This window comes from Tenrec ecaudatus, chromosome 1 (genome assembly GCF_050624435.1).
Source record: "Tenrec ecaudatus isolate mTenEca1 chromosome 1, mTenEca1.hap1, whole genome shotgun sequence".
NCBI lineage: Eukaryota > Metazoa > Chordata > Mammalia > Afrosoricida > Tenrecidae > Tenrec > Tenrec ecaudatus.
This window is the reverse complement of record NC_134530.1, coordinates 5,782,550-5,810,319: the sequence shown is the minus strand read 5'-3', so window position 1 is coordinate 5,810,319 and position 27,770 is coordinate 5,782,550. Positions and strand designations below refer to the sequence as shown.

General features: G+C 53.7%; 1 protein-coding gene across 2 annotated transcripts; it reads left to right on the top strand.

Annotated features, from left to right (window-relative positions):
- Nucleotides 1-61: 61 nt before the first annotated feature.
- Nucleotides 62-27,770, top strand: SAFB2 (scaffold attachment factor B2). 2 transcript variants are annotated; one of them, XM_075545315.1, is made up of 21 exons: nt 62-357; nt 1,421-1,508; nt 5,321-5,385; nt 5,469-5,672; nt 8,053-8,115; nt 9,557-9,584; nt 10,367-10,901; nt 11,327-11,379; nt 11,851-11,951; nt 15,836-15,985; nt 16,091-16,203; nt 18,660-18,793; nt 22,687-22,778; nt 23,554-23,690; nt 23,827-24,120; nt 24,850-24,981; nt 26,026-26,068; nt 26,492-26,619; nt 26,890-27,002; nt 27,087-27,153; nt 27,413-27,770. In XM_075545315.1, exons 1-21 carry the CDS (start codon nt 172-174, stop codon nt 27,546-27,548), a joined length of 2,862 nt encoding a protein of 953 aa, XP_075401430.1. In that variant the 5' UTR covers nt 62-171; the 3' UTR covers nt 27,549-27,770. The 2 variants fall into 2 exon arrangements, with proteins under 2 accessions (XP_075401430.1, XP_075401422.1); XM_075545307.1 differs by having other exon boundaries at nt 63-357; nt 27,262-27,770.

Genomic DNA, 27,770 nt, shown 5'->3' with positions numbered 1-27,770 from the left:
GCGAGCGCGCCGGCGGCTAAGAACGCTGGTGGAGGCGGCGCGCATGCGCGGCCGGAAAGCTGGGCGGGAGGAAGCGAGTGCGTTTTCCTCTTAGGCGGCGCCATTTTGTGCTCAGAGCCGCTACAGCCGCCGGCGCTGTGAGGCGTAGGTGGCCGAGACAGGACCCGCGCGATGGCGGAGACGCTAGTGGAGCCGGGTGACTCGGGCTCTGGCACAGCCGCCGTCGGCTTGGGCGACTCCGAGAGCGGGACGCGGCGGCTCAGCGAGCTGCGGGTGGTCGACCTGAGGGCGGAGTTGAAGAAGCGGAACCTGGACACGGGCGGCAACAAGAGCGTCCTGATGGAGCGCCTCAAGAAGGTGAAGCGGCCAGGGGCCCCGGGTGGCGCCCGGGGGCTGGGCCACGCCCCCGCGCTGGCCTGTCAACCGCGACGCCCCCCCCGGCCCGCCCCCGACGCGGCGTCCCGGGCCCGAACCCAGCTGTGTGACCTTGGCCCATCACTCGCCCTCGCCGTGCCCCGCACCTTCCTTTCCTCCGAGCCACTCGCCCCGCGCGCGCGGGGAGCCGGACTTCTTAGCCCCCTAGGGTGGCCCGTGGCTTTTTCCTGGGGCGCGAGTTTGAGTCCCCACTCAGTGACCTTGGAACAGTGCCTTGCCCGCCCCCCTCCCCTCCCCTCCCCTCCCCTGGAGTTGGAGGTCGCCGACTTCACGGGCTGTCTGAAGAGGCTTAAGATCTTACCCGAGTGGAGGGAGGCTTCGTTCCTACCAGCCCCGGGACCTTTGCACTTGCCCCGCCCTCCACCCGGGCTGCTTTTGCCCAGATCCCCTTGGCAGGTGCCTCGTGACCCCGGACCATCCACTTCCAGGCATTCAGAAGCGATCCCATCCGCACCAGCCCTTAAGACAAACTTGTATATTGGGTGGGGGGTGGAGGGGCCTGTTGTGCCTGCCCCCACTAGAACAAGCTCCCTGAGGGATAGAGACCCAGTCCTACACCATGCACACCGGAGACCCCAAAATACCTGTTTGTGTGAAAGTCACCCCTGCCTGCCACCTACCCTGGCAATTAGCGGGTCTTCCTCCCGAGTGGGGCAAAGATGGCCTGTTGTCCACCACCCAGCCCCGTGCCCAGGAAGGATCAAGTTCAGCCTCTCCACTATTATTTGTTCTGTCAGCTTAGCCGGTACCTGAGAGGAGCTGACCGTTGACCCCAGGGCTGGGGCTCCCACTTGCACCTCTTTGAGTCTTGGGCCCAGAGGGGATCCAAGTGGTGCACTTGCAGTCCCAGGAGCAAGATCTTGAGTTGCATTCTGCCAAGGAACTGCCTGCCTTCACGGCGCCAGAAGTTGGTACTTGGAAAGCCTGGGGCCTGTGCCAGGCAGGCACCGCTTGGTAACGCTAACTCTCATCCCTTTCCAAATAGGCTGTCAAGGAAGAAGGGCAAGATCCTGACCAAATTAACCTAGACTTAGACACCACCAGCAAGAAGACCTCAAAGAGATGCGTTAAAGGTACTTGCTTTGCGGATGCTGTTGCTTGAAGCCCCTGTCCCCCGAGAGCTACTTTTTGCTGGGTGCTGTTGAGTCCCTTCCCAGTGAGCCCAGGTGACAGAGTCGACGTGGTCATCTTGCGGGTTTCTAGGCCAAAGGAGTCCCGCTGGTGCAATGGTGAAGTGCCTGGCTGCTAACCAGAAGTCCAGTAGCAGAAAATAACCTGGCAGTGTGTCCTGTAAAGGTGACAGCCGGTTATGAAATGATAGGAACGCTTAATAAAATGGTCTTGGGAAACATGTATAGTATAGCCTCAGAAACCTTAGAGGGGCCAGTTCTGTGTTGTCTCCTAGAGAGCTTGGAGTCACCTTCACCTCGAGGGCACCGTGATAGTCTCTCCAGCCTTTCAGTTAGTCGCCAGGCCCTTGGTCGTGGCATTGGTAGAGCTTCGAGGACTGGCTGTGCCCTCCTGCCGTCTTGGCCTGGAGGTGGTGCTCTCTGGGCCTCAGTAGCCCCTGGCTGAAGAAGCAGGCTGGCTCCTCACCTAGCAAGTAGCCGTGTGTCAAGGGTGCTGAAGCAAGTGCCAGGTAATTGCTCTTACAGAGGAAGACCTGGAGCTGCGGCAACTGGTCTGGCCAACCAGATGGCCCTACCTGGTGACCTTCCTGGCTCAAAAGAAGATACCCAGCAAGGCAGCCGCCACCAACCCAAGACTGAATGTTGTTGCTGGGTGGTGCTGTCTACTCCATTCTTAACTCCTAGCAACCCATGTACCCCAGAGAGACTTGTTGACGGGAACAGGTTGCCAGGTTGTACTTCCACAGTGCTGGTGGGCAGGTCCTCATCCCCAGCCTTTTGGTGGCCAACTAAGCCCTTCACCACTGGGCCACCAGGGTTCTTTCCAGGATGGGGACCCAATTGATGAGGGCCGGGATAGTTTTTTGGGGTCCCTTGCACCAAATCAATGTCCAAGCAAAGGGTTTTTCTTCTCTCAACCCTAAGAAATGTATAAATAGCAAAACATTTTCCATCTCAGTCTTTTAAGTGTACAATTCAGCAAGCTTTTAAGTGCTACAACCCAGACACCATGACATTCACTGATGTAAGGGGTTCCAGTAGTGCACTTCAGCCTGTTCACAAGCCCAGGTCACCAGCACCCCCATCAAATGTCAGGAAGTCCTCTTCATCACGCCACACCCATTGGGCTGTCACTCCTCTGATGGCCTCCTCCCTGCCCTGAGCAACCACTAATCTTATCGAATCTCCGGGAGGGGGGGGGGGTTTGGCGGTGGACCTGCTGCTGAGGATTTTGTATGAATGGAATCTCATAATGTGACCGTTTGTCCTGACTAACTCAGCATGTCCTTTGAAGGTGTGCCCGTGTTGGACACCTAGCACTACTGGTGTTTGTTTTTAAAGCCATGCCTGCGTGATTGTGATGTGGGAGCATGCATTTTATTCTACAAGTGGGAAACCTTGATGTGTTGGCTCTCATCCTCATGGCTATATTTCCTGTGCCTTAATTCAGGCTTCCGGCCCAGTCTGCCACTCGGGCTGGTTCTCACAGCTGCATACATCCCGTTCACCCGAACGCATACATTGCCCCGACAGTGGTGGGCAACTGCCCAGAAAATAAAGGAAACTGGGTGTATAGCATTGGCCACATCTCTAGTTTACTTGTGTTGACAGTTTGTGCCTAGAAAAACTTTTACATGATGCTCCCAAGGTGACCTTTTTTAGGCTGTAGGTCCATATAAGGGACCTGAGCTTAAGCTCAACTTTCCCCGGTATTTTTATAGTGTTAAAGGAACTCTCCACATTTCAGCTGTGAGCTTTGACTTTCCCGGTGAGGACAGGATGTGAGAGGCTGGCCTCTAGGAGGAAACCAATGCCTCTTGTGGTTAGATGTTAAATTATCTGTGACCTAAAAGTCTGATTTTTGAATGGAGGGACTTTAAAGTGTGTGTGTTTCTTTAACGTGGCTGCTCATTTAAAACTGTGAGGATCAAAGCTTAATTCCTTAAAACGGCCTTGGGCCTCTATTGGATCTTTCCGTTGTAGGAAGAAAGTCAAAACAACTATTTGGAGGGAGGGAGGGGAAAAACAAACTATTTGGAGTTAATATTTTTTTCAAAAGAGCTTGATTAAAACTTGCTTCTCTTGCTGTTGAGAGAGTGTTGAGAACCTCGACACCTGCTGGCTAGGAGATGTGTTCGCCCCCTGTTGCTGAGCAGTAGCTGCACCCTGGGCGGGGCCGTGCTGGCTCAGTGGTAGAATCCCGGCCTTCCCTCCCAGCCTTGTATGTACTCCATGCACAGGCACCACCTGGCTGTCAGTGAGGCTTGTGCTTTGAAACATGACATGTTTCAGTGGCTCTTGCAGACTAAGATACGCTAGTGAGCAAGTTCTGGCCATCTATTGCTGAAAGCCGGCCAAGGAAAACCGCCTGGCTCACCCTGGTCGTGGCTGCAACTGATCGATCTCGTGGCTTGTTTGGGGCTGGACAGCCTTTTGGACTCTGGGCTCTCAGAGGTCCAAGGTGGGTTCGTGGCAGGGGAGCAGCCCCAGCTCTAAGGTGGCCCACAGGGTCGGTCTTCAGATGTTGAGCTGACGGCGTTCTTTGGGAATGCCTAGGCCTTTGGTTGTGTGTTGAGAGTAGAGTCTCAAAATCACCTGCAAGTGTTGCAACCACGTTTCGATGACAGGGTGTTAAGAGTCGCAGCTTTCTTTCTGAGGGAAAGCTTGCTCTCGAGACGCATCTGAACAAGAGGGTGTGTGGCTGCGGTCTTTGGCCCATTGCTATCCTTGATAACATCGTGTGTGGGTTCTGCAGACTGCCAGTTAGAGGTGAGGAAAATTGGGTGCTGTTACCAGACACTTTCAGACATTGTTTCTATGGGAGCTCTGTTTAATGAGGAGCTTGGCATGGCTGAGTTTCCAAAAAGTCCCAGCCTAGTCATTCCTCGGTGTCAGGGGAAGCTTGGGAAACCACTGCTGTGGTCGGCAATATTATGTAGTGTGCCGTAGAGCTCCCTGTCACCACGCACTGGTGACCCCAAGTGTGGCACGGCGCTGTGCTCCGTCGAGTTTGCACTGGCCTGGTGAGGAGACTGAACCGTCCACCAAGCTGGCAGCAGCCTGGTGGGGAGCCACTTGCACCAGCCTGCCCAATGCTTTAGGCAACTGAAGTCTCTGGAGTTCTTCTTAATAATAACGGGAGGTGGGAAAGCGACTGTCCAAGATTGAGGTGTGTTTGTAATTTTATTAAAGTTTCATTGTCTTTTTAAAAAGATAAGGCCATTTGGGGACTGCAGAATTTTTTGCAGGTAAAAATGAAGCAACAGCTGATTTTAACCACTGTGCCACAACATCCCCTGGTTTTCAAAATGACAAAGGGTGTAGAGAACTAAGGGCATCTCCCCCAGGCACTGGTGACCCTGTGAGCCAAATCAGTGCATGTTGGCCGAAGGGTGGTGTCCTCTGCATCGTGGGCCACCACCCATGAGATAACCCTGACAGTTGGCAGCAAAACGCTGCCTGTCCTGTGCTGTGGGGCATGGCTGGGTCATGGCCGTCCGTGGGGTATTCTTGAGTTGATTTCCAGAAGTAGGTCCCCAGGACAGCTTGGGCTGGACACTGGAGTATTCACAGAAATGCCAACTGCTAGCTCCGGGCTTACTGACAGTGCTCATTGAGACAAAACTACCTGCTCCTCCGGTCTTTCCTTCCACGCCAGCGTGTTTATCCCGAGCTTGAAGAGCATCCTGCTGCCTAAACTAATTGGGAGACCAGAAATTGAGTGTTATCTGATTGAACAATTCCTCTGTCATTAGGACTGAAGACGGAAGAGGAAAGCATGGAAGATAATGGCCTGGAGGAAGATTCCAGAGACGGCCAGGTATGTGGCTGAGTGGCATCAGTCGTGGCAAGGTGACCGAAGTGGCCCAGACGCTCACCTCTGCTTGTCCCTCCTCTTCCCAGGAGGAGATGGAAACCAGTCTGGAGCATCTGCAGAATCTCGACATGATGGATATCAGCGTGCTTGATGACACAGAAGTTGATAACGGCAGTGCTCCTGGCTTTGGGGAAGATGGCACAGACAACATTCTCTACTCCCTTTGTGACAGCAAGGAGTACGTGGCTGAACAACTCAGACAACTGCCGGCACAGCTCACCGAGCACGCTGTAGGTAACTCGGAGAGCACGCTCTAGGCAACTACAGAGCGTGCTGTGGGCAACTGAGAGCCCCAGAGCATACCACCATCCATGTTAGTCGGTTAACCCGGATTCAGCTCAACTGGCAGAAGTACCTAGTCTGATGTCTAAGGCTGACTGGTAACCTACGTACATTGGAAGTTCCCCGGGGGTCATACTGCTGGAGGAAGTGCCAGGCTTGACTATAGGTTCCCAGGCTTATTTGGCCTATGACTTCTCTCAAAAAAATTAATTGGTGCCCCTGGCAATGGAAAACTTTTGAGCGATAGCCCATTATCCAGGATACAGTGAGGGTGTCTGCTTTTGCAGCCACCCTGGAATGTTCTAAGGTACCCCAGGGGAGCGGTTTTGCCCACTTTGGGAAACACTGGGCCATAAAGCAGACACCGTTGATAACAAAATGCCATTTCCTTTTACTAATTGAGACTGTTAAAAGCATCCACAGCAAAACTGAAGCCTGTTAATTTCTCCCTGGGCACTTCAGTGACATTGATGACATTCCTGGGAGTTGTGTGGCCACTGCCGCCCTCCTCTCCTGAGGTGTACCCTCCTCGTGAGCACGAGCTCGCCAGCCTCTACGCTCAGGCAGCCTTTCACGGTGTCCCGCCAGTTGGAAATCACGTAGGTGGTGCTTCAGACCACACTCTGCTCAGGGCAGGTGCTCCTGACTAGCTGGAGCACTAAACCGCTTTATTTCAACGAGCCTTCGAGACAACACGAGGCTATGTGAGGGTTAATTATCACAGGCCAGTCGATTTTGGGGTTCCTCCATGGTATCAGAAAGGATGGATTCCACGAGCATTAAAAATTCTGTTTTGATTCCTCTTAAGATTCTTCTTTAGAATCTTTGATTAACCCTTCTGTCAAGGCAGCCAGGCACCATCCACATCTCACGACCAGAGAGGCGGGTGCTTGGTGCAGTTAGCCACACATCCCACCTCCTCCTCCTGTTCCTGCCTCTTCCCATCTCTATCTTTTCCAGAGTAGTTTTACACACACACACACACCAGTCACAAGAAGAATATGAGGACGGCTCATAACCTCAGCATTCAGCAGCTATTCCTACCGGTATTTTAAGAATTATCCTTTATATTCAAGAGCAGAAGCTGAACAAAAAAAACAGGCATGATTAGCCAAAGTACCTGGTGGGGCCATGATGAATCACTGAAAGATGGGCATTTCGAGATTTGGTCAACTCAGCACTTAACCTTAGGGAAAGTGGCCTCTTGGCACTCAACCTTAAAGGCCAAAAGTAAGGTTCGGAACTTGGACCATTTTAGTAACACCCTGGTCTAGGATGGCATGGAGCACCAGGTTTTTTGTTATTTTTTTGTTTTTTTAAATCATTTTATTGGGGACTCGTACAACTCTTAGCAGAATCCATCCATCCATCCATCCATCCATTGTGTCAGGCACGTTTGTAAATTTGTTGCCATCATCAATCTCAAAACATTTACTTTCTACTTGAGCCCTTGGTATCAGCTCCTCATTTTCCCCCTCCCTCCCTCGTGAACCCTTGGTAATTTATAAATTACTGTTATTTTGTCATATCGTACACTGGCCGACGTCTCCCTTCACCCACTTTTCTGTTGAGCACCAGGTTTTAGCATGGGCCTCTTGTGTGATGGCTAGCTGCTTCAGAGCTGCTGTGGTCTCTAACTGCTTGATTAGGGAAGCATCTGGGTGCTAGTGCCATCGAGCTGATGGTCACCGCCTGTCGGCCCTGTGTGACAGAACAGAGCTGTCCCTCGGTCTTCTAGACTTATCTTCCTGGGAGCAGGTTTCCAAGCCTTTCTCCTTCCAGAGCTGCAGGGGGGAAAGGGGTGGGAATTGAACCGCCAACCTTTCTGAAAGTAGCCAAGCCTTTGGCCGTCATGTCCTCAAAAGTTTCTTGGTTGAGATCTCGGAAGGAACAGGGCAGCATGGGAACAGAAAGGCCTCCGGGTTTAGTGGCCTTCCCGCCGCTTGCTTTACTGGTTGAAGACCAGTTGTCTAGAAGGAAGTATCTGCTTTGTGCTGCATTAAATGCTGCACCATAGACAAGCCCAACAGGGCAGGGTCCGTCTTCTGCTCTTTGGATTTTTCTGGAAGTTGTACACTGAGACCCCGGTTTGTAGAAGCTGCCTGGGAGACGAGGGCATCTGGCCTCTCAGCAGACAGCACCAGCGTGCCAGCTACCCAGGCACCTGCTCCAAAGGCCCTATCTCCAGGCAGGTGCACTTGGGCAGGGAGAGATGTGACAGGGTGACACGGGCCGATGGCAGCAGGGTCCTGAAAAGGAGGGGTGTTGGCCTGCATGTTTGCCTGGGTCTAGTTCCCCTCCAGAGTCATCTCCGGCCTCATCTTCCAGGTCGATGGGGAAGGCTTCAGAGACACTTTGGATCCTTCGTCGCTGGACTTTAAAGTCACCTCGGTGAGTTACTAGCGTCCTTGGACTCGGGAAACTTTTATGTATCTATGTAGGGGCTCCAGAAAGATCTGATTCGATTCCCTCCAAGCACCTTTGTGTGTAGAAATGGCTCAGCACTGGTGCAGCGGTTAAGCACTCTGCTACCACCCTGAAGACTGCTCCTTGGAAAGCGACCCGGTGGGTCTGTCAGCCCAAAGATGGGTGGGCTGCTCCCATAAGATAGTCTAAGAAATCCTCTCACTCCGTGATGTGGTGTCACCACAAGTCAGCATTGACCACTGGGCCCCTGAGACAGAAGCTGGGTGAGGCACATTCATCTCAGATGGGCCAGCAAACTTTTAAACTTTTAGAAGAGCCAATCCTGCCCTTATTATTTAATAGTTATTCAAGAGACCATGGGTATGTTTTTACAAACGTGAAATCACCGTTATCTGAATGATAACACTTAAAGTTTTCATCAGTGAAACTACGATAGCTTTATTATCATCTCTAATTTTACTTCAGAGCCTCATGAACATATCGAAGGGGCCCCTGCATATGGCTTGAGAGCTGTATGCAGTTGATCAACCCTGGTCTAGAACATAGAAGGTGATGGGAGGTCGGATGGCCGAGCTGGGTGTGGAGATGGCTGGCTCACTCTGCTGGCCTCACAGGCAACAGCCTGGCCTTGAGCCAGTCGGCTGTGGCCAACAAAATAAAATCAGAGCAGACCTGCATTTTTAAAGTTGGGATCTGGAGCCGGAAGATGAGAGGTCTAGTTCCGCCCTGAAATAGGAGGTTGGGAAGCGATATGATAAGCCCTCTGAATAGCCTGGTGTGGACGCACAAGGGATCTACTTGGCTGCTACGCCACCCACACCACCACCACGCATAACACCTACGCACGCACACCCACACACGGGTTTTCTCAAAAGGAGATTGTGTTCCAAGAAGGGGTGTGACCTGTAGGTTTTCCCATCCGGGGTTCACCCAGAGGAGCCATGGTGGTGTAGCAGTTGTGTGTTGGGCTACTCACTCCAAGGTCAGTAGTTTAAAACAACCAGTCTCACCTTGGGAGAAAAATGTGACTTTCTACTCCTGAAGAGTTAGAGTCTGCAAAACCTACAGCAGCAGTTCTATCCTGCCCTGTAGGGTGACTATGAGTCTGAGTTCTGGTTCATCCAGACTTTCGAGATGGGTCTGATAAGGCCTCGGCCCACTAGTTCGTAGGTCTGAGCGATGCGTCAGGGAGGGAAGGTGGGCCTTGGTGGTGAGCCAGTTAAAGCACCACGCTGTGAACAGGGGTCACCAGCTACTTGGTGGTGCGTGGCTTCTGTAGGAGGGCAGTTTAGAAGCCCTGCTCTGCCCCATAGGGGGGAGGGGGTGTGTTTGCTGGGAGTGCGTGACTCTCCTTCGGAAAGTACCTTGTGGATTTTCTTTTTCTTCCCTTTTTCTTTTTAAACAGGATATTGAAGAACCACTCTTGGAACCAGGTACTGATAAGAGAAACGCAAGAGTTACGGTTTGCCGGGGGTTTTTTCCACTCTGCTATTTTTTAAGTCTTCTGTCTTGCGAGCTGTGTTGTGGGCTTTTTAAGCTTGCTTAATGGTGGACAGTCTAGATCAGACGCGAATCAGAGATTGGAAATACTACCAGCAGATCTGTGGAGCTGCCAGTCCTGGTTCCTTGGGGTGCACTGTCTGCTGTGAGGTGCTGTGGCTTGGCCTCGGGTCATTCCCTCCACGGTACGGGCACAGGAAACGGATCTTGTGCTATTCCGCTGCCGCCATTCCGAGTAATTGGGTGAAGGGCAGCCTGAGGCGCGGTCAGGGAGTGAGTGTCTGGATGCTCGAAGACAAGCTGCCTCCTCAGGAATGCCCTCCTGCTGTTGGACATAAGCAAAACTCAAAAGAAATGTGGAGTTTGAGTTGTGGGGTGAATGGTGGCTGGGTTCCGTTCAGCACCTTGAACATCAGAAAATAAGTTGGAAGACTCAGCCAGCCTTGAACCGACATGGAGAAGACTGCCCAGCACCCTGCGTGTTTCTGTCTTGGGGCCCTGGTCTCTTCCCAGTAGCCTAGTGGCCTCAGGCAGTAAGTAGTCGGTTGGCATGCAGGTAGTAGGAGCAGGTAACCGTGTCCCCTGGGGTTTTCCAATCTCTGTGTAGTCAGAGGTTCTCATGTGCGTGCGGCAGCCGTGCCCCATCCACACTTGTGATTGCTGTGTTTCCCTGGTCATTAAACCTTGTGCCATTCTATTCCTATTAAATCCGTAGAAAATGAGAAAATACTCGACATTTTGGGGAAAACTTGTAAATCTGAGCCAGTAAAAGAAGAAGGTTCCGAGCTGGAGCAGCCATTGGCACAGGACACAAGTAGCGTGGGGCCAGACAGGAAGTGTGCGGAGGAAGAGGACCTTTTTGTCAGCGCTCACCCGGAAGAGGAGGAGCAGGAGCAAGAGCAAGAGGAGGAGGAAGGCGGTTTAGATGTGGCCAGCGAGTCCACAGACGCTCAGGCAGACACCCTGTTAGCGGTAGTGAAAAGGGAGCCCGTGGAGCAGACGGGCGACGGCGAGAGGCCGGACTGTGAGCCCACGGGGCTAGAGAAGCCAGTTGAGCAGAGTAGTAAAGGCCCCGAAGACGCGGAGGCCTCGGGCCAGGAGGCGGCGACAGAAGCTCCCCAGGAAGACTCAAGCGCTGAGCCCCAAGATAGCAAAGAAGACGTGAAGAAGGGGGACATGGAAGCTTGTAATGAAGCCCCCCCAGCTCCCAAAGAGCCCTCCGCCAGGGAGGGCGCTGATCAGAAAATGAGGTTTGTTCTTTCTCAGTTCTAGACCAGACGCTCTCTCCTTTCCGCGGGGCACTTAATGACACACATACGCTGTTCTTTCTGCAATTGGCCAGCCAGACTCGGGCAGCTGTAGTTAACTGCTAGAGAGCGTTTCGGTTCTCTTTGGGTATTTTGCTTTATTTTATTTTTGTGAGTTGGTCCCTTCAGCCTGTCAGGGTTGTGCGCCTAACTTGTTGCTCATTACCTCCAGCTAAATCAAATTGACTTCAGAACTGGAATAGGGGGGAAGGGAAGTAGGGGAGTCAGATTTCCAATCTATGTTTGTGCCAAAATTTCTGTTTCAGCCTAATTTTTTGGTAGGTCTTCAGTTGTAGCACGCAACTTCTTTTTAATGTAGCTCCCTGTGGTTCTTTCCCTATGCGAGTAACCTTTCCTTTTGTTTCTAGCTCTTTTAAAGAAGAAGAAGAAGATGTAAAGCCAAGTATTAAAGACGAAAAAGGTAAGGACTGACTTAATGTCCTGGTAGCCTGCTGCAGATCCCGGATTTGAGAAGGGGGGTCCTCTCGTTGTCCATGTTTCAGACCAAGTGGTTTATTTCTAGTTCATTTGATCAGGGGATAGTGAAATTAGCCATACCCCATCATCTCGAGCGGGTAGTTGGCTTGGTTGGGAGGCTTCGCGTGTGGGATCATGGAAACCCCGCTGTAGGCCGGGGGCCCCCGTGCCATAGGAGAGTGTTTGAGGCTACAGTCTCGACGTTGCAGTGGGACGCTAGCAGGGACACCGTGGAGGTCCTGCAGTTGATTGTTGTCGTGCAGAGGTGTGGCTTCCACCCTGTATGCCGCCCATAGGGTGATTCTGGAGTCAGAAGGGGAAACCTGGGTGCAGTTAGCGTCCGAGGGGAAGCCCTGTCCTCTGAAGAACGGCCATGCGTCTCTTCTGAGAAGTTTGACCCTCTCTCTTGCCCCAGCTCGTGTCAGTAGCAGTTCTGGTCGGAACCTGTGGGTTAGTGGGCTGTCCTCGACCACTCGCGCCACCGATCTGAAGAACCTTTTCAGCAAGTATGGAAAGGTATGTGTCCCCTGTGCCTCTTGCCAGATAGGTTAGCTCTCTTTGGCTGCGGCAAAGAAGGGCAGCGGAGTGGGCAAGCTTCCTATTGAAGGGTTGGGCCTGGAAACTGAGAGTCCAAGCTGCAGTTGTCTGCAGGGCTGTGCGCACTCTGAGGGCTCCTGAGAAGGCTCCTTCAGGGCCTCTTCTGAGCTTCCTGTAAGGCGGGGGGTGGGGGCGCAGAGCTTTGTCGTCTCTTGACACAGCCTCGCCCTACTCTGTTTGATTCCCTCGCCCACCTTCCATGGCCTGTTGCACATGAGGACACGTCTGCAGGGCTTGCCTTGTTCTGCGCTTTGAAGAGAATGCGCCTTCTACACATGGGAAGGCTGTGGCAATCTTATTTCCTTTTTTTAACAGTTTTAATGGCATATAATTCACATGTCATGCAATTAGTCATTAAGAAGAACTGTACAATCATTGCTGCGGTCAATTGTAGAACATTTCCTTTCTTTTACTCATTATTATTAGCTCCCCAACCTCCTCGGCCCTACCTTCAAAAAACCATTGATCGAGTTCCTGTTTAGTTGTATCTATCCTGGATTTCATAGACAGAAAAACATACAAAATACTATGCATAGTAACAAAAAGTTTAATCATAAAGAATGCAAAAACATACTGAACATGATGGGTTGAAAGAGATCAGGTAATAAAGTGTTGAAGTCTCCCTAGCTGCATCGGCAGTAGTCCACTTTGCAGTGCGAGATCACAGGACCGCTCACATTCTTGGTCTGTGGTCACAGGGATTCTCACCAGAGGCGTGATCCACATGCTTTTTCCTTCACTTTTTTTTTTTTTAATGAAACAACTTTAATAAAGTGTGTCAAAGGAGAGAGCAAATGATAGGGTATTGCATTTTAACCTGTCTGCCATATTCGACTGTGTAAACAGCCCTCCACTCTGGTCAGAGGGAATTCATTCCTCAGGTTTGAGCCATGTGTGGACCCTGGAGATGGAGTTTGGGCTTCCACTGTCGTCCCTAGGCTTCTGCACACCGGGTACCTCTGATCCTTCAGATGTCGATTCTATTCACAAATCTTGGATCACACAGGCTCGTGTGCTTCTTCCATGTGGACTTAGTTGAAGTTTCAGCTAGGTGGCTGCTTGTTTGAAGGCAAGCCTTTTGGACCTGAGAGGCTCTGGCTGACCTAGCCAGGCACCATCTAGTTTCTTTACCACACTTGGTGTTGCGCTGCTCTTCGTGGCGCCATTTTCTAACAGTTCATGTCTGCTTCCTGTCGTCGTCTCCTTTTGGTCAGCTTCCCAGGGTTGCAAGCTTGCTCACAATGCTGTCTTGCATGCTTCCTGGACTGCAGACCAGTGTCAGTATAGTTTGTAGAGTGCTGGCAGGCCATTGATGTTCCGTGGCTCGCTCTTGGTCTAACCTGTTAGGATGTGGTGGTCTGAACCAAACCCATCGTTCTGCTGTGCTTTGCAGAGACGGGGCCTTCTGTACACAAAAGGGTGTTTGGGGCAAACACTGATTCGTTTGATCACCAAATTTGATTTGAGCCTAGAAACCAAGGGGTTAGAAACTTAACTCCTGGTGTTGGTCACGCTACTGGTTCTTCCCTCTGTTGCGAATCTCAGAGATGGGGGACAGTCAGAAGGCGCCCCTGATCGGCACACCCCTTCAAGCCCTCTAGGCTTTCAGTGAGGAAGGTGGCTCACACGAGGGAATTTCTCTTCCAACAACAATGTACAGAAACCATTTGCATTGAACGAGACAAATACATGCACAGATTCATCATTGAGTTTTCGAAATTCTCTGTGTGGTATACGTACGTCCAGATGCACTTCAATTTAAAGCAAAGGTAGATTCATTATTAATTCCACTAAATTGGTTTCATCATGAATAAACCTAAACCTAGCCAAAGGGTCTTAAACAGTAAATACTAAATGTAGAGACAGATAATGCAGTAGAGACTGTCACGCTGACCCACGAGACCCTTACAGTATTTCAAATGTTGCATAATGCTAATTGTTTCTAATTGTATGTGACTATATAGCGTCACTTAGTTTCACTTAGGACTTAATGGTATTACTTTTAAATAAGTTGCCTTTTAAAAGGAAATGAGGGGTTTTGTTCACGGGTCAATTGAAGAGGTCGTAAGACATGTCTGTAAACTCAGTGTTCCTGAAGCCACATTCTTCCCAGGGCCCCATTTCTTGAACTACATGCTCAGCCGACAGGTTGGACGTGATTACGTGCAGTGAAAGGATATGGACCTGATGCGTGATCACCCCTAAGTGTTCTAGAAGTCTCCTTGGCAGTGTTACCCATCTGCGCCATGCTGCACACAGCCAGTGAAACACAGGTTGACCATCCTTCTGGCACCCTCTGCTCTCAGGCACTGCCCCACCCAAGCTCCTTTTCCTCCCTGTGTGACTCGGGAGAAAGACAAGGCTTTCTGCTGTCACAAAGAGCTGCAGTCTTGGAAACCCTACCCTCCTTAAAGGGTCGCTGTGAGTCCGAGTTGACTCGATGGCAGTCTTCACTTGACCTGCCTTCTGGAGCATGCATCATAGAGCGGAAACGACAATTTCATGTTTCTTTTTTCTCTTCGTTCTCTTGCTGCTTGGCATGGTTAGGGCTTTTTGGCCCCCAGGCGTTGTCGGATGCCGGTGGTTGTTGCAGTCCCGTAAATGATCCTCTCCCCCCCCACCCCCCAAACTCCCTGGGGAGCACTTAAGCCCTGTTATGATGGCATAGCTGCCAGTGCCATAACAGCCTTCAATTTGGGACGAATTTGTGCCTGGCACTTAGGTGATGTTGCTGCTGTCAGGCCAACAGTCAGACTGGCCAGCTGTTCCTAGGGAGAACTGTGAGACCCTCTGCTCCCGCAGAGAGGTACGTGGCCCGGAAGGAAGCCCACCGAGTCAGAACTAACTCTGGTGGTGGCTTTGCTTTTGATTTGCTGTGGAGGTAACCACCGTGCTACCTGTTCTTCTGGATGCCCTGTGAAGTACAGCTTTCCCACCCTGCCCGGTGGGAGACATGAATTCTTCATGGTCTGGAGTGCACCTCAGGGTGGCTTCCTCTACACCTGGGTGCTTCTCTCCCAGCCTCTGCAGGGTTTCTCTCGCCTGTGCTGGGCGTCGCTCAGCCACTGCGTCTATGGATCCCTAAAGCTCCTCTCGAGGGGCCCCCTCTCCCTGGTGCTTGGGTCTGTGCCTAGACCACCTCAGCTGTGTCTCCTCATTCTGCTGCCTTGCGGCAAGGACTGAGTTGGATGAAATGGGGGCCGTGAAGCACGACCACTGTTCTGGCCTTATGCTTCCTGAGCGGGTTGCTCACCATGTCTGTGAGCTGTCATTGCCCACCTGCTCTCTGGACTTCCAAATGGCTCCAGGCAGGGAGCACCTGCTGGTTAGAGGACTACTTCTCCCACGGGGCCACGCCAGCCAGTGTGTCTCGCACTGGTGATGTCCTCAGTTCCCCATAGACACAGTGGGAGCAGAGAACGAGACACGCTCATTGTGACTGTGCACAGCTTGGATTGTTCGTGTGGGAGGGGGCTTCTGAAAGCCCGTGGGAAATTGGACTAGAGCAATAATGGATCTTGCCATAGGCTTTTTGAAGCCCCCAAAGACTGTTTTGGGGTGGGTGCTGTTCCCCACCGCTCCACCCCTGCTGCCCGGAGTCCCGGCCCCGGGCGGAGGCGCTTTGGGTTCATGAACACGGCCGTCTGTCGGGTTGCACGGTGTCTCGGAGCCCTTCACATTGCAGATCAGCCTGAAAGGTGCAGTGTTTGCAGAGCAGGACCCTGACCATCCGGTGCCAGCGGGGGAAGGGTTGTGCGTATCCATGACAGCAGTGAGAAAACCAGAATATCCTTTTTGTGAAGGTTGTCGGGGCCAAAGTGGTCACCAATGCCCGGAGTCCTGGGGCGCGGTGCTACGGCTTTGTCACCATGTCGACATCAGACGAGGCCACCAAGTGTATCAACCACCTTCACCGGACAGAGCTACACGGAAGAATGATCTCCGTAGAGAAGGTGAGGCCTCCTCCTGGCCCCCTGAAGCTAGTAGGGTCTCTGGGTGAGGGGCCAGCTGGGTCCCTGGCTTCTGTTCATGTTCCCTTTGTATTTTTTTTTTTCCAGGCCAAAAACGAGCCCGCTGGGAAGAAGCTAGCTGAGAGAAAAGAGAGTGAGGTGAAGAAGGAGAAGCCTGCGAGTGTGGACAGGCCCCATGCTGTGGAGATCAAAGTTGAAAAGTAAAGCCACTTCTGGAAACCTTGCTCTTGGGGGGGGCTGGGGGCGGGAAGGCAGGGGCGGCAGCAGGGCAGAGGGCTGCCGCCATCCTGTCACTCAAGTGGCATGTGCTCACAGCCCTTCCAGCTTGTCCTGGAAACTCAGCGGGGGGTGGTATGTTGCTGCACTTGCTGTTTGCAGATGCCCAGTGCTGGTGGTGGCACAGTGGTTAAGCAGCTGGTGCGGCCCATAGAAGAAAGATGTGGCAGTCCGCTCCTGGGAATTTCTGCCACCTGAACAGCCCTCGGGCACTTGCTTCTCCTCTGGTAGCTGGGTTGCTAGTAGTCGCCAGCACCCAGCTGCCTCTCTTTTTCGAGGTGATGCTCAGAACTGCTGAGGGCCTGGTGGCTGGAAAGCCATCTGAAAAGAACAGAGGACCTCATTCTGAAGTAACCTTTTGGTCCCCTGCACAGCCTCTTTGACCTTGACATCGTTCCTCAGTCCACGTTGGGTTTCACGAGGTTCTGGGATGTGTTGGGCCACAAAGCTAAGTCCCGCAATGCCACGGTGGCCAAGGTAGCCTCCCACAGAGGAAGGCAGCCTGCTCTGACATCAAAGCCAGCAGCCCGGCTGACTCTGCATGGTAACGGGGTCGCTGTGTCGCTCCCCACGCTCAGGCAGCCTTGGGGTTTGCTGCAGCACAGTAGTTTGGGAGCCATGAGTCTGAGATAGGATGAGTCTGCAACAGATCAGGCTCTGGACGCGGCCTCACCTACTTCTCCTTGGAGCGAGCACGTAGGCTTGTCCTTTCGTTAGAGTGGCCTTTGGCCAAGGGTCTACCTGATGCTTCCTGCTCTCTGCAACCCACTCCCACTCAAAACACATGGCTCCCACACAGCATCTGGCCCCTCCCACCAACCCCGCTTTTCCCTGAGATGCCTGATGCAGGAGAAACCGATGCTCCCGCAGGTGTTTCCTAGAGCCCTGTCCCCTCTCACACGTTGAGCTCACTGTCGTTTTTGAAGAGCAGCCCCTGTTGGCCAAATCAGAAGCTGTGGACCGTGTATAATGGAGTTGACCCACAGTTCTCCGCAGCTTCTCCAGAGACACAGCCTGTCAGCATTGCCCAAAGTCAGTGTTGGTGGAGCACGGACACAGTTGGCATGGTGGGGTGAGCAGGGCCTTGGAAAAGTGTATTCTGGTCCCAAAGTGAGGCAGCTTTGTGGTAGGAGGAAGGGAAGCAGTAATGCACTGGTGGTGTGGGCTAATGAATGGTAGCATTTTGAACCAGCAAGGGAGTGATCCTGTGAGGTCTGAGGAGAGGGAATCCACTCAGAGGTCAAGGGCCTGACCCACGTTCACACAGGCCTGCCAGGACTTGACATGACCCAGGTTTAATGAACCGACGAGCTACTCTTAAACCAAGGAGCTGAGCTCATCTGCCTGAAGTCCCTTTCCCAGCCGGTGGTTTGAGTTGCCATTGAGAGTTGATAGTGCCTCTGGCAACCCCGTGTGTGTGTCCCCAAGTTTTACTTGTTTTTCAAAACCCAACTTACTAATGCAAGTTCTGGGGGGGGGGGGGTAGAGGCGTCTGTGTGTGCATGTAAAGTTCTCGTTAGTGTGTGTGTGTGGTGTGTGTTAAGCAGCTCATACTATTAAATGGTAAATTCACTGACCCCAAGCTAAGGGCTTGTGGAGGTCCCCTTGGCCCAGCCACAGCTCCACTTGGCGCGGCAGGGCAGAGAAGGCAAGAATCGCTTGTTAGAGGGGACCCCCCTGGGCCGGTGCCCGCCCTCCCTCCTCAGGTGCCTGGTGGCTGGTAGTTCATACACGTGAAGTTTAATTGCCTGAGACAAACCGCACTGGGGACTGTGGGAGACAAGTTTGAATCACTGAGATGATTTATGTCGGCACTTAAGATGAAATGGCCTTCCGTGGAAACCTTACTAACCATCTCCTTGTACTCACTGATGTGTATGCCCCCCTCCCTGCCCCTCTCGCCCCATGCCTGCAGAGGGGCGGGGACAGGCCCCGCTGCTGCTTTCAGTAGGGACTTGGCATCGTTGTTGCTCCTCTGCTCTTGGTCAGACTCCCTATTCGGAGAAGCTTTTTCCCTCCACATCCTAAAAGTAACCGTTCTGAATGGGCTCTAAATCCTTCCCGTCGCTCGCAGATGAATCGAACACACACCCCGTAGGCCCGCGTGGCTAGCATTTGGGGGAAGTGGCCCCAGGGGCCTCTGGCTTCAGTGGGCACGAGTCTAGGTTTCGCCGCGACCACAAGTGGAAATCGGGACCACATCTAGAGAGGTGGGTGACCTGGACGAGGTTCTCCACCCAGCCCTGCCTGACTGCTGTGGAGCGCTTCCTTCCTTCCTTCTGCGTGGCCGGCGCCTGCTCGTGTGCGAGTGACGCTCAGTGGGAGCCGGGCGCTTAGCGAGTTCCAGCAATTCACGTTTATCGACCATGTTTTCAAATAGAGCCGTAATTAAGAAGGAAGAGAAGGAAGAGAAAAAGGAGGAGAAGAAACCTGAAGACATTAAAAAGGAAGAACAAGACGAAGAGGAGCAGAAGCCACCGGGAACCCCCACTCGGTCCAGAGTCACAAAATCAGGTGATTAAAGAGTCTGACGAAAGGGGCGAAGCCAGGACCGGATGTCGAGGGCTCCTGGAGAGCAAGTGAGGCAGCCAGCCCCCCGGGGAGTGAATGACGGTGTACAGAGCACGCCAGTGTCCCTTCGATACCTCACATTGAGTTCCATGACCTCGGCCCCTGGTCACCCACACTAGTAGATGTCTGCCCTCTGGTTTAGTGAGCCACCGCCCCCCTCCCCCCATCCCTGGGGACGATCAAGAATGGTCCTTTGAGTGTAAACGTGTGAAAACCTCCTCTTGGCTTCAGTATGAGTGCTCTCAGACAATGTCTGTGACTGACTGATTTCATTCAGCCACGGGTTCCTCCCCGAGTCTTCATCGCTCGTCAACGTTGCCCGGTATTCCATTGTGGGTTTGTCTGCTCACTCTTCCACGGATGGGCAGCTGGGTTGTTTCCTTTCTTTGTTACTGTGATTGATATGTCCGTGAACATAGGTGTGCATTTATCTGTGTGTATCTCAGCTCTTATTTATGTGGGACAGACCTACACCCACATAGACCCCTAGTAGTGGAGTGCTGGGTGGTGTGCAAGGAAGTAGCATGCCATCTTTGGCCATGGCAGAGCCCTTTTACAGCCCCTAAGTAGGGTGTAAGGGCCCAGGCTCTTCCTACCCTCACCAGCATTGATGGTTTTCTGTTTTAACTTTGCTATTTCTGGAGGAAGATGGGATCTCGTTGTGATTGGCAGCATTGCAATGGCGAATGATTGTGCGCTTTCTCCACGTGTTCGTGGCTGCCTGGATGTCTTCAGTGAAGTCTTTACATGTGCGTTTGTCTTTTGTTAGGATATTGAAGTTTTCTCTAAGTTTTAGGTATGTTGCCAAAAATTCCACCACCCCCATCCATCTGAGTTCTCTTTTTTATTTTTCTGCTGAAATCTTTATTTTAGGTCTCAGTTGTTTAGTCAGTCTTGTGCTGCTTTGTTGTTTTTGTTTCCATTCATATCGGGTAGTGTATATATATAATACGTATTCATTGTAGCCCCTGAGTTTGTCCCTATTTTTTTACTGATGGTATTTGTAATTCTAGTTTTATATTTAGGTCTTTGATTCATCTTGAGTTTGTTTTTGTAAATGGTGTGAGATAAGAGTCCTGTTTCATTTTTCTGCAATTGTCTATCCAGTTTTTTCCAGCATCCTTCATGAATTTTGGCCCTGTCGAAAATCAGCCCCTCTTCAGTAGATATGCTTCTGGGTTCTTACTTTTGTTCCATTGTTCTCTATGTTGTCTGTACCTGCCCCAGGCTGTTTGACTTCGTGGCTTTGTAGTAGGTTTTGAGATCTGGAAGCTTGAAGCTTCAGACTACTCTGGCCTCCTATTTCTGTAGTAATGCTTTGCTTACCCGAGGTCTCTTTCCCTTCCTTGTAAAGTTGGCATTTACTTACTTTTTGGTCTCATTTGGAATCTTGATTGGGTTCGCATTATATCTGTAGACTGTTACTTAGTATTGGCATTTCCACACTGCTGTATCTTTCTATCTGTGAGCATGGTATAGCCTTCCACTTAGGTAGGGTGTGTGTGTGTGTGTGTGTGTGTGTGTGTGTGTATGTGTGTGTGTGTGCATCTGTCTTATTCCTAGGTATTTCATCTTTGGGGTGGCTATCCCAAATGGCACTGTGATTTTGATTTCGTTTTCAGATCTCTGAATGTAAAGGAATCTGACTGGTTTTTACATGTTAATCCTGAACCTGCCCTTTTGCCAAGTCTTTGGGTCCTCACTCTCACTGCCGTTGCACCGTCCTGACTCTCCTGACTCACAGCAACCCTGTAGGGCTTGTGGCGTCACCGGCCCGGAAGTCTTGTCTTTCTCCCACACCATTCCCATAGCAGCCACCTGGGCTCCTAATCTTCACGGAATTCAGTAGTTGCTGGGTCTTTGGGATTTTCTGGGCATAAGGACCGTACCATTTGGACACATAGTCTTGCTCCTTTGCCAGTTTGGATGCCTTTATTGCCCTTCCCTTGTCCCTCTGACTAAAACTTTAGGCACCCTTGTCAGAGTTGACTCGATGGAGGGAGTTTTCACTGCACAGGAAGGACTGACCGACTGTGAGGACGGCACAGGGTCAGGTAGTGTCTCGTTCCTTTGGGCAGAGATAGGGTCTCTCTGGTGGGAACCTGCCCGATGGCACTCAGCAGCAGCAGCAAGTCTGGTGTGAATTTTTGTCTGGTTCTTGGCCACAGGAATGTAGACTCTTGCTGGAGACAACTGTCGTTCTTTTGGGGTAGTTCCAATGCCACTGCTTCCTCAGGGAGGTTTTCTGGATCTGTGATTTGGGCACTTGGTTTCTGCGTGTGAGCAGAGGTTGCCCTGAAAACACTGTGGTCCTGTATCTCTACTGAGACTCAGGAGCGAACCACCTCTCTCTGGGGGGGTGGGGGGGGTGACAGAAGAAGGGTTGGCCACACACTTTTGTCTGCTGTGTGTGCGGCATAGATGATGGGAGGAGAGGGTCATCAGGCAGGTGGTGCCGGTGGGGCACAGCTACTGTCTCCCACCTTTCTGGTTGTCAGCCACAGGTGGGAGTGCGTTTGCAGTCCTGGGTGTGTGAATCTGATGCCCAGCTCACTGCCTCAGAGTTCAGAATGGCGATGCTGCCCGGCCATTCTCTTGTCTCCTCCATCACTGCTTTGCACAGCACCAAGACAATTGTAGGATGGCTCGGGGTGGATGGACTGAGTGGCCTGGGGGCATGCTATTTCCTGAGTCACTGGCCTAAGCAGCCAGCAGTTGGCACGAGGGCACTGGCTGACTGGGTGCCCTTCTACAAGTGGCGTCGGCAGGGCAAGCAGAAAGGTGTCAGAAGTGCCAATTCCCTGAAAGCTGTGGAGCCCCACCCAGGTGCTCGTGATTCTGAGTCTCCCACAAGAGCTGTCATTTTCTTCAGTGGGCTGTGCTCTGTCCCGTAGAATCTGCGGGAGCCTCCTCAGAACATTTCATAGCAAAAAAATAAAACCAGTCCCCTTAGAACACAAGCACGGGGAAAAAAGAACCCAACCATCTGGAGCCTTGAAATTTGTTTCAGCGCTTTACAAGTGAGAGCCTCTGAGCATCGGGGTAATTTAGCAGCAAGCTCATGAGAAACAGGTTTTAAAAACACATCCAAGTATTGTCAATCTCCCCAAATACGGCACTGTAAAATAAAAGCTAGTTATCATGTTGGAGGAGATAGAGCCAGTTTGCAGCCTTTCCTTGTCTTTGTTTGGCCTGTGTCGCCTAGGCCAAGGGGCCATGCAGAGCCAGGCCCCATCAAGCTCTGCACTTAAAGTGGCTGGCTGTCCTGCAGCGTTAGAACAGAACCCTGTGTGCAGGGCAAGGGGTTCTGAGTGGGTGTGCTTGTTGCCCAGCGGCACTGGGTGGCTATAAGTCGGGCTGCTAACCATGAGTTCAGCAGTGTGAATCCAGGAAGCGTTCTGCAGGAGAATGATGAGGCTTGCTGTCTTCTCCCATAAAGAGTCACAGTCTCATAAACCCCTGGGGGCAGTTCTCCCTGTCCTACAGGGTCACTAGGAGTCAGATTTGATGCGGTGCCAGTGGGGTTTGAGTGTGTGTGTGTGTGTATAAAATGTGTTTTACCCCTTCGAGTTCCTTGGTAAGGAAAGAACATGGCCTTGCCCCAGACGAGACCCATCAAGGCAACTCAGCTGCTGCATTCCCAGCGTCACCAAGTCTTGGGGCCTCTGATGAGCCAGATGTGCTCGACACTTGGTATCCCCGTCAATAGAAAGATGGGATGTGGTCACCCCAAAGACCAGCTGCAAGGTGCTCAAGCGGGCTCTAGAAGTCCAACATCCAGGTCTTGTCTCTGGGGTGCTGGCCTGTTTGAGTGACAGCTGCGCTTCTCCCTGAAGGAAGCCGAGGAGTGGAACGGACAGTTGTGATGGACAAGTCCAAAGGCGAGCCCGTCATCAGTGTCAAGACCACAAGCAAGTCCAAAGAGAGGGTGAGTGGCCCCACCGCTCCCACAGCTGTCCTGCTTACCAGTGTGAAAGAGGTTTCCTGGAGTCAAGGTGCTGTGAGTTCTTTGAGGGACCCAGGCAGCATGTTGTTCGTGGCCTCGATGGTGAGATCCCCCAGGCTCTCCGCTGTGTGTGGAAGTCGCTGCTGTCTGGGTGGTTCGAGAGGCTCATGTACAGGAGTGCGGTGCTGACTGTGGAGTTGCTGACGGGCGTTTACTTACTGTGTGACCCTGATGCATCCCGCGGCCCAGTCCCTGTCGCCCTCCTGTCCTCAGAAGCTGCTGTGAGCTTCAGCCCTGCACCATCCTTATCGTTCCTGTGCTGGAGCCCATTGTGGGAGCCACTGTCCGTCCATCTCTTTGTCACTGCCCCTCTGCCTGCCCCCAAACATGCTGTCTTCCTTCCTGGACTGGTCTGTGGCTAACATGCCCAAAGTATGTGAGATGGCGCCTGGCCACCCTTCCCTCTGAGGAGCTCTCGCTGTACTTCCACGGCAGGTCGGTCTGTACAGTACTTTTAATCATCTCCAGCACCACACTTCAGATGACCGACTCATCTTCCGGCTCCCTAGTCCATTCCTGACATGATTCACATGCGTCTCAGGCAATGGAGAGAACGTGGTTTGTCTTTAAAGTAACGCCCTAGCTTTCTTTCCCTTACTGTGAGAGGTCGTGAGCAGCAGGCTGGGGCTCGCCACGGGATGTTATCGTGCGCCACTGTTCGTTTGTCACACCTGACTGAGTCCGCTTTGCCCTGCAGAGCTCCAAGAGTCACGACCGCAAATCGGAGAGCCGAGAGAAGCGCGACATCCTGTCGTTCGATAAAATCAAAGAGCAGCGGGAGCGCGAGCGCCAGAGGCAGCGAGAGCGGGAGATCCGTGAGACGGAGAGGCGGCGGTGAGCGCCTTGGCTGGGCAGGGCCCAGGGCCGGGGAATCCCTGCTCACCGGGAGTGGTGGCCCGCGCCCCTCCCCACTCGCCCCCTTGTTCCTGGGCGGGGTGGGAGGGATTGAGGCCGGCCTCTGCACCTGCAGCGAGCGGGAGCAGCGGGAGCGGGAGCTGCGGCTGGAGGTGTTCCATGAGCGGAAGGAGAGGGCCCGCTTCCAGCGCGAGCGCATGCACCTCGAGTGCCAGCGGCAGCGGCTGGAGCGCGAGCGTTGGGAGCGCGAACGGCTGGAGCGCGAGCGCATGCGCGTGGAGCGCGAGCGCCGCAAGGAGCAGGAGCGCATCCACCGCGAGCGCGAGCAGCTGCGCTACGAGCAGGAGCAGCTGCGCTACGAGCAGGAGCGGAGGCCTGCCTTCCGAAGGCCCTACGACATGGACGGCCGGTGAGCACAAGGTGGACAGGCTGGTGGGGCGACCAGGACCGCAGCGCTCAAGGGAGACAGGCCTCGGGTGTCACATGGGCCCTCAAGCTACCAGAGGGGTCCCCTGAACCCCGCTCAGGTCACCAATGGGGTGTGGACAGTGATACCCGCGGGGGTGGTTATCTAGGTGTCCCCTGGGGGAGGGGGGGTCGATGTCTTGGGACACTCACAGGCCCAGGCCCACACCCACCGTAGTGGTCTCCGTCCCCCTGTTGGTGAAGGAGCCAAAGGTAAGTAGGTCCCTTGGAAGTTGCCTCCTGGGGTCAGAGGCTGGTCTCCAGCACAGCAGAGCTGCTTTACCAAGGCTGCTCCTGGGAAGCTGGCCCACAAGTCTGTCTCAGAAGTTCCTTTAGGACCACTCAGGGCCCTGCAAGAGACCAGCCCGTAGGTGGGAAGCGGCCCCGGTTCCCAGAAGCTGGAAGGTAACCATTGTGGCCACTCCAGTTCTTCTAGAAGAATCAAATGCTCCCACGTGCTTGTGTGAGAGCTCAGGCAGGACGCCAGTGCGCCTGTTTTCCCTAGACCATCACGTCACCGCTCGTCCATCAGTGAGCTCACGCTAGCCCTCGGAGACCAGCCTGAAGAGCAGCCCACTCGAGCCTGGCTCTTTCCTCCCACTTCTTGGAAAATGCAATGTCTTATTATTTGTTCGTTGCTTTTCATTCTCCCCTCATCCCCACCCCACCGCAGGCGTGCTGACCCCTACTGGCCAGAGGGGAAGCGGGCGATGATGGAGGACAGGTACTTTCCACGCTCTGAGCACCGCTTCCACACCTTCGACCACCGTGATCGAGGTCATTACCAGGATCACATGGGTGACAGGTCAGCAAACACCCGCCCTCGGCAAACTCACCATCTCATCCAACTACCTCAGAACCCTCCCTCAAGCAGCCCTGGCCCCAGCAAGGGAGTCCAGAAGGCCTGGGACTGATGCCATGGGTCTGCAGCCCTGGCCCTCCACATCTCCAGCAGGGAGGAGGCCACTTCAGTGGGAGCCGGGGGTGTGGGGCTCCTGGCAATGAAGTTACAGCTTCATTGACACTGGAACTCCAAACTCTGTACTGCATGTCCTGGGTAGGGTCTCTGTCCCATCAGGAATGAGAGCACAGGCCCTATTGGACAGCCTGGGGATAGCTTTGGCCTTGTAGGATGTACTGTTTGGAGTGTTCTCACTGAGTCCCCGGGAAGCCAGACCAACTGACTGGACAGGTGATGGGGGGTGTGGGACTTGGCTGTCAGCATGGTCGTCTCTGCAGGTGTGTCCTCCATGTGCATCTCCCTGGGGTCAGAGTCCTACGGACATTTCCTTGTCACCGCCACATTAGCCTTTCCAGGGGGAGAGACAGGAACAGCTGAAGGGATTGTACATGGCTGGAGTTTGTTTTGAGATCTGGTGTGAGTCTTGTGTTAGGCCGAGCCACAGCTTAGGGCTCATCTGGGGCTTCACGCTGCCCCCGTTCATCACCACTGAGCCACAGCTGGTGGGTACCAGCTCTGTGACAGTTTAGTGATCATGTGACAGGAGGGCAGCTCTGGACATGTCCTATATCTTTGGCGGCCAAGTACTCTACCCTGTGAGCCCCTGTAATGCGCTTGCTGGTCCTGTGGCTACTGAAAGCCCATAGCCCTAAGCTGGTGCTTGGGCTTTTCCAAGCCCGTGACTGGAAGTGACTGTGTGTTGGGTTAGCATAAGTGGCCACCCACCCTGATGACATCAAGAGTCCGGCTGCTGGCCGCGGTGCGGGGTGTGAACTGGAGTCTGGAAACAGAAAGGACTTGAGTGTCGCACCTTTGAGATGGCTGTGGGTGGCCGGCACCCTTCCAGGTCCTGTCTGAGCATTTGAATGAGATACTTTGCTTCCTCAGGAGGGAAGGTTCCCGGTCCATGATGGGCGAGCGAGACAGGCCGGTGAGTGAGCTCCTCCCTCGGGGTGGGGTGGGGTGGGGTGGGGTGTATCGGAACCGGTAGAAGGGTGCGTTCTCCCCAGATGCTCAGATGTGAGTTTGGTGCTAGGCATTTGGGGTGCCCTGGGAGCCGGCCGAGGGGTTCCTCTAGAAAGGTTGGTGTTTCCTCAGTCATCCAGGCTCCCTGCAGTCCAGCTGTGTGGGCACCACATCTCCCCAGTTACATGTCAGGATTTGATTCAGGAGGGCAGGGCACCCTCTCCTCTGCCCATGAGTCCCACGTCTCCCCAGGAAAGGTGGGAATGAGGGGCAGGGCTGTGTGGACCCCCAACAGCACCCAGAGAGCTTGCCGGAGGTGAGGACACCCAGGCCTGCTTCCTCCTGCTTGGCTGGGGGCTGTGGTGAGCCTGTCCCCTGTGCCTTCCAGCACTACATTGAGCGCCATGGCCACGGTGGGCCCCCAGAGCACCACAGCCGGGACTCCCGAGGCAGCTGGGGTGGCTACGGCCCGGACAAGAGGCTGAGCGAGGGCCGGGTCCCGCCACCTACACCCAGGTCAGTGGGGGCAGGCTGGGTGGCGCTGCTCTGTCTTTGCAGTGGAGGAATCTGGAGGAAGCGATTCCTCTGACTAAGAAGGCCGCTGTCCTCCTGATGGGCTGGCGAGCTCTTGGTCACCACCCCCAAGTCCTCTGAGGCATGTCCCTCGATCTCTGCTTCCCTCCCGTGCCACATATCCCCTTCCTCTGGGGTATGCGGCGCTGGCCTTCTGATGGCCTGAGCTGGGAAACCTATCAGGACAGTCCTTTGTCGCTTCTTCTGGCAAAGGGCCGGACGTGACTGGGGCGAGCACGGCCCGAGGCTGGAAGATCGCCCAGAGCGTGCCTGGCAGGACAGCGGGGAGGCTGAGGCAGCCAGCCAAGAGCACGCACAGTGGCAGGGTACGCGCCCACCCCACCACCCACCCCCAGCTGCTCCTGTTTCCTGAGCAGCCTCTTCAACTGCTTTCCCTCCCTCTCTCCCAGGTGGTGAGCGAGGACCGTCCAGCCCCTCGGGGCCGGGGCACCTGGGGAACCACGGAGGCATGGCGGGGTAAGGACGCCATTGGAGGCCCAGTGCCCTCCCTGCACCCGCCCCCTGTGCATGCCTGCTTGGCCGAGTGTTTTGAAAACAAACCCAAAGTGGCTCTCTGCAATATAGGCACCTGGCGACCTCCAGTGCCCCGGAAGCCGCTGCAGCCGCCGCCACCACTCTCGAGGACAGCGATCCTCACTTGGACCCCGCCCGGCACACTCCCGGCTGCCGAGACACGCAGAGCACATGACGAGCATTCTTCGGCCTTTGTTCCGAGGCGAGGCGGCTTTGCACAGGGTGGACACACCCAGGACCCGGTGGGCAGACTGGATGGTGGAGCACTGGCTGACCAGGACCAGGGCAGCAGGGGCCCCTCAGCCCCACCCACAACCCCCTTCACCCGCCGCTACTAGGCCCCACCACCCTCGAATCTCCAGGTAGACCCTCTTGGTAGGTCTGTTAGCCAGGCCGAGCTGGCACCCGGCGCCCTGGCCACCCGCCACTCGCGGAGCTCAGCGCAGGGGACTCACTTCTCTTTTTTTTGTAACAAGTGTGTTCTTGTTCTGCGTTTTTAAGACCAGGTTTCTGTTTAACGAGGCATTCCATTTTCCATTAATAAAAGTTTACGGTTCGCA

What these genes read in the sequence shown, in the direction of transcription:
- SAFB2 (XM_075545315.1), top strand. Translation starts at nt 172, where the DNA reads ATGGCGGAGACGCTAGTGGAGCCGGGTGACTCGGGCTCTGGCACAGCC. An exon ending in AAGTATTAAAGACGAAAAAG is followed by an intron (nt 11,380 to 11,850) that starts GTAAGGACTGAC and finishes CTCTTGCCCCAG; the next exon opens with CTCGTGTCAGTAGCAGTTCT. An exon ending in GAATGATCTCCGTAGAGAAG is followed by an intron (nt 15,986 to 16,090) that starts GTGAGGCCTCCT and finishes TTTTTTTTCCAG; the next exon opens with GCCAAAAACGAGCCCGCTGG.